At 45.9% G+C, this 6,003-nt stretch overlaps 1 protein-coding gene across 2 annotated transcripts; it reads left to right on the top strand.

Moving 5' to 3' along the window:
* The first annotated feature begins 2,133 nt into the window (after nt 1–2,133).
* LOC140420083 (uncharacterized) lies at nt 2,134–5,747 on the top strand. 2 transcript variants are annotated; one of them, XM_072504110.1, is made up of 2 exons: nt 2,134–2,224; nt 3,711–5,747. In XM_072504110.1, exon 2 carries the CDS (start codon nt 4,062–4,064, stop codon nt 4,734–4,736), a length of 675 nt encoding a protein of 224 aa, XP_072360211.1. In that variant the 5' UTR covers nt 2,134–2,224; nt 3,711–4,061; the 3' UTR covers nt 4,737–5,747. The 2 variants fall into 2 exon arrangements, with proteins under 2 accessions (XP_072360211.1, XP_072360210.1); XM_072504109.1 differs by having other exon boundaries at nt 2,152–2,258.
* Nucleotides 5,748–6,003: the final 256 nt, after the last annotated feature.

The following is a 6,003-nucleotide window of genomic DNA, read 5'->3' on the forward strand; positions in this document are numbered from 1 at the left end:
TCCAGGGAGAGGACTCGGAGAAGCGGAGTACTGAAGCTGAATGTAAAAACCTTACCTCGGGGATTCGCAGCCTCGTCTCCAGGGAGCGGACTCGGAGGGAGGCGTATCGGAGATATGAGTATAAAAATCTTACCTCGGGGATTCGCAGCCTCATCTCCAGGGCGCAGACTCGGAGGGGCAGAGTATCGGAACTGTGAGTATAAAAACCTTACCTCGTTGATTTACAGCCCAGTCTCCAGCGGGTGCCTGGTCTCCAGGGAATGCACTTGGAGGGGCACAGTTTCGGAGCTGTGAGTATAAATTTGTACTGGTTGGAGACTTTAAACCAAGGGGACATAGTCTAAAAATTAGAGCTAAACTGTTCAGGAGCGATGTTCGGAAGAACATCTTCACACAAAGGGTGGTAGAGGTTCAGAATTCTTTCACACAAACAGCAGTTGATGTTCGATCAGTTGTTAATTTGAAATGTGATTTATAGATTTTTGTTAAACAAAGATTTGATGGGACATGGGCCAACGGCAGGTATATGGAGTAAGGCACATTCTCCCCCAGTCTGCATGGGTCTAACCCCCTCAATCCAAAGATGTGCAGGATAAGTGAATTGGCCACACTAAATTGCCCCTTATCATAAAACAAAAATTGGGTACTCTGAATTTATAGAAAAAAAGAAAAAAAAGATACACGGAGTTAGGTCACAGATCAGTCATGGTCTCCTTGAATGATGGGATAGGCTCAAGGGACTGAATGGCCTACTCTGTTCCTATGTTCCTAAAAGCTGTAAATCTCCATCCCACGCACTCTCCCTCCAATCTCACTCTGCTGTATCTAATATTCACCCTCCCAATTCTCCTGAAGGTGCTGATTCAGGCTGATTGAAGATCCATGCTCACTGCTTCCTGTCCTGGGCACAGAGATCATAACAAACAGGAGCTGGGTTCTATGTTCTACCTCAGCGCCATTTTCCCACAGTATCCCCCATCTCCCTTGACATCTTCAAAATCTAGAAACCTGATAATCTCGGTCTTGAAAGTACTTGATGACTGAGGCTCCACAGTCTTTGGGATAGAGAATTCCAAAGCCTCACCACATCCTCGGGTGAAGAAATCCCTCCTCATCTCGGCTTTCTCTCCATTTTCCTGCCGGTTCCCCATAATCCAAGACTCCCTCGTCAATCAGAAATCTATCCAACTCAGCCGTGAAGGGCAGCATGGTAGCACAGTGGTTAGCACTGCTGCCTCACAGCCCCAGGGTCCCGGTTCAATTCCGGCCTCGGGTGACTGGCTGTGTGGAGTTTGCACATTCTCCCCATGTCTGCGTGAGTTTCCTCCGGTTGCTCCAGTTTCCTCCCACAGTCCAAAAGATGTGCAGGTTAGGTGGATTGGCTATGCTAACTTGCCCCTTAGTGTCCGAAATGTTAGGTGGATTTACTGGATAACGGGGATGGGGTGGAGGCAGACTCGATGGGCCAAATGGCCTCCTTCTGCACTGTAAATTCTATGATTCTATGACTCCCAGACTCCACTGGTCCCTGTGAAAGAGAATTCCAGAGACTAACAACTGTCTGAGGGAATCGATAACTGGAAATACATTACATAGCTACAGCACAATTCGACAACTAGAAATAATAATAAATATACTTCATTACAGAACAATAAATAATATATCTAATATGTACCATATAACAACTAGACATATCTCTGTCCGATATTAATTTACTATCCCCTTAAATGTCTGCCATCTCCTGTGGAATGTGTCAAACTGAGGGAGCAAAGGATGTCAAAGTGTTAGAGAGAGAGACCTGGGCCAAGCTTTCCAGAGTCTGCACCCTCCCTGGATTCACTTCCTTTCCCTTCAGTTGCTGCAAGTGACCAATTGAAGGTGAGAATGAGAAAAGAAATGGAAAGGGGGAGAAAAGAAAGTGTTTTACTCACAGATGTTGGAGACAGGAGGAGGTTTCAGTCTGCATGAAGCTCAATCTTCGTTCACACAAAGCCAGCGCTCTGATTGGCTGGAGCAACAGAGTCCTTCCCGTCCTGTACCTCTTCCCATTGGTCACTAAATCAACAGGAAGGTCAGGGGGTGGGCTCTCCTCCGCACATGCGCAGCTTCCCCTCTCCCTTGGACATGCGCAGTCCCGGGTCTGGGGGAAGGGGGAGATCACTGAGCGGCTTCTCGCTCTAACCAAAGCCATCAGCCAGTTACCTAAAAACCTTGTCTGGAGGAGGTTCTGTTGTCGGGTTTTTCTCCCTCAACCGACAGTAAATTAATATCAGAGAAATGTCCAGTGTTGTTAAATGGTGCAGATTAGATATATTATTGATGGTTATGTAATTAGGGCAGCACGGTAGCATTGTGGATAGCACAATTGCTTCACAGCTCCAGGGTCCCAGGTTCGATTCCGGCTTGGGTCTCTGTCTGTGCGGAGTCTCCACATCCTCCCCGTGTGTGCGTGGGTTTCCTCCGGGTGCTCCGGTTTCCTCCCACAGCCCAAAGATGTGCAGGTTAGGTGGATTGGCCATGCTAAATTGCCCTTAGTGTCCAAAATTGCCCTTAGTGTTGGGTGGGGTTACTGGGTTATGGGGATAGGGTGGAGGTGTTGACCTTGGGTAGGGTGCTCTTTCCAAGAGCTGGTGCAGACTCGATGGGCTGAATGGCCTCCTTCTGCACTGTAAATTCTATGAAACCTATAATGAAGTACATTTATTATAATTTATAGCTGTGTAATATTGTGCTGTAGCTACGTTATATTTTTCCAGTCATCTCCTCCCTCAGAGGGTTGTTAGTCTCTGGAATTCTCTTCCACAGGGACCAGTGGAGTCTGGGGGCCACTGAATATATTCACCGCTGAGTTGGACAGATTTCTGATTGAGAGGGAGTCGAGGGTTATGGGGAACAGGCAGGAAAATGGAGAGAAAGCTGAGATGAGGAGGGATTTCCTCACTTGAGGATGTGGTGAAACTTTGGAATTCTCTCCCCCCAAAGACCGTGGAGCCTCAGTCATCAAATAAAAATCCAGGATGGCACCAGAGCGAGGCAATGTCTTGCAAGCTGTGCCCAGCATACCCTCTAATTCTATCTTTTACTCTCGTTCTATGCTTCCAAAACTTAATTCTAACTGTTTTAAACTCTCTAACAATGTTCTAATTCAATTACTTACATCCCAGTTATGACTGTACCATTACATTCTGTAGTCTCTCTTTCCTTCCCTATGTACGGTTTGCGTTGTCAGTATAGCATGCAAGAAACAACACTTTTCACTGTATACTAATACATGTGACAACAATAAATCAAATCAAAGTATTTTCAAGACCAAGATTGATAGGTTTCTAGATATTGAAGATATCGAGGGATATGGAGGAAAGTGTGAGAAAATGGTGCTGAGGTAGATCGACTGATGATCCCACTGAATGATTGAGCAAACTCAATGGTCAAATGGTGCACTGCAGCTCCTGTTTGTTATGATCTTTGTCCAGAACTGGAAGCAGTGAGCATGGATCAGTCTATCAACTTTAATCAGCACCGGGAGAATTGCGAGAGTGAATATTAGATACAGCAGAGTGAGACGGGGGGGGGGGGGGGTGTGTGTGGGATGGAGATTTACAGCTTTTGGGGAACTAGAGAGGAAAGAATGTTCCAGTGAAAGGAGAATTGTCTGTTCTGAATTTCTATCCTGTACTGACAGTGATGACTTTTGTAAATTGTTTTTACAGGATATTAGAAGAGGAGGAATTACAGACAGAAATCTCAAACGTCACATCTCGATCTAACTGAGTCTGGGGATTCATTGGGACCTGAATATCATTGACCTTTGAATCTAGAAGGAGAAATGTTTGCCCGTTCTATTTCAAAAGATTTTAAACATCAGACTGGAAAAGCACCGAGACACACACACCCGAGTGAGAGTGTTCCAGAGCACTGACTGTGGAAAGAACTTCAACCAGTTACGCAGCCTGAAAAAACATTGCATAATTCACAGCGGGGAGAGACTGTACACGTTCTCGCAGTGTCATCAAGGCTCAAACTGATTGTCCGACCTGTAGAGTCAAAAGGAGTCTCAAAACATGGAAAAACCGTGGAAATGTAGGGACTGTGGGAAGGGATTCAAAGCCCCATCTGAGCTGGAAGCTCATCGACGCATTCACACTGGGGAGAGGCCGTTCACCTGCTTTCAGTGTGGGAAGGGATTCACTCAGCTATCCCACCTGCAGTTACACCAGCGAATTCACACTGGGGAGAGACCATTCACCTGCTCTCAGTGTGGGAAGGGATTCTCTCAGTTATCCCAGCTGCTGAAACACCAGCGAGTTCACACTGGGGAGAGGCCATTCACCTGCTCTCAGTGTGGGAAGGGATTCTCTGATTCATACACCCTTCAAATACACCAGCGAATTCACATGGGGGAGAGACCATTCACCTGCTCACAGTGTGGGAAGGGATTCCGTGTTTCATCGCACTTGCAGTCACACCTGCAAGTTCACACTGGGGAGAAGCCATTCACCTGCTCTCAGTGTGGGAAGGGATTTAGTGTTTCTTCCACCCTGCGGGTACACCAGAGGCTTCATACTGGGGAGCGGCCATTCATGTGTTCTCAGTGTGGGAAGGCATTTAGTGATCCCTCCCATATGCGGAGACACCAGCGTGTTCACACTGGAGAGAGGCCATTCATCTGCTCTCAATGTGGGAAGGGATTTCATGATTCATCGCACCTACTGGGACACCAACAAGTTCACAAGTGATTACAGAGATTGCATTCTGCTGTTATTGATCCTGCTCTCAATTAACATCCAGGACTGCATTTTGTTCATTCTGACAGTTGATGGTGAGTTCCTGCTGGTCTGACCAGCCTCACGACTTTGCCTGTAGTGGCATTGAGACTTTTTGTGAATACTTGGTTTCAGATTTCACAAGGATCACAGAGTGAAAGGGTGTTTGGAAGTTGGAAGATCTTTAGTTTCCATTTCTGTTTGGTACCCCTCGAAAGCATGCCATGTTGCCATGAAGATGGCCTATGGTGTTTACATGGTTAATTTGTTTAATTTATCTGAGTGTTTTTCACAGAAGGAAACTCAAGGTTTCAGGGGCAAATTGCCTGGGGTAGATTGGGAACTTACAATAAAAGGTAAGACAGTAGGTAGGCAATTGCTAATAGTTAAGGAATTGTTACATATTTACATCAAATACAGATTCCTTTAAGGAACAATAATCCAACAGGAAAAATTGTGCAGCCGTGGTTAACAAGTAAAGGTAAAGATTCCATTAGATCAAAGGAACTAAGAAACCGATAAAGGGAAAATGGAATATGAGAGAAAACTGGAGGCAAACATAAAGAACGACTGGAAAAGTTCCTGTAGAAACGTGAAAAGGAAAAGATTAGCAAAGACCAATGTGGGTCCATTCCAGGCAGAGACAGGAGAGTTTATAATGGGGAATAGGGAAATGACAGAGAAACTAAACAATGTGTGTCTGTCTTCACCTCGGAAGAGACAAAAATAATCCCAAAAATACTAGAGAACCAAGGGACTAGAGAGCAGGAGGAACTGAAAGAGATTAGTATTAGTGAAGACACTGAGACACACACACATCCGAGTGAGAGTGTTCCAGTGCACTGACTGGAAAGAGTTTTAACCAGTTACACAGCCTGACAAGAACACTGCATTCACAGTGGGGAGAGACAGTAGGTATATTTGGTGTGATCAAGGCTCTAACAGAATATCCAGATTGGAGAGATACAAGGAGACGAAAAACATGGAGAAAGTGTGGAACTGTGTGGACTGTGGGAAGAGACCGTTCACCTGCTCTCAGTGTGACATGCTATTCACCACTTTATCCATCCTGCAGAGCCATCAGCGCATTCACACTGGGGAGAGGCTGTTCAGCTGCTCAGTGTGGGCAGGGATTCACTTGGCTATCCCACCTTCGGAGACACCAACGAGTTCTCACTGGGGAGAGGACGTTCACCTCTCAGTGTGGGAATGGATTTGTTCAGTTATCCAGTCTGAAGTC

This window comes from Scyliorhinus torazame, chromosome 5 (assembly GCF_047496885.1).
Source record: "Scyliorhinus torazame isolate Kashiwa2021f chromosome 5, sScyTor2.1, whole genome shotgun sequence".
Classification (NCBI taxonomy): Eukaryota; Metazoa; Chordata; class Chondrichthyes; order Carcharhiniformes; family Scyliorhinidae; genus Scyliorhinus; species Scyliorhinus torazame.

Coding starts and splice junctions, on each gene's coding strand:
- LOC140420083 (XM_072504110.1), top strand. CDS start 4,062: ATGGAAAAACCGTGGAAATGTAGGGACTGTGGGAAGGGATTCAAAGCC.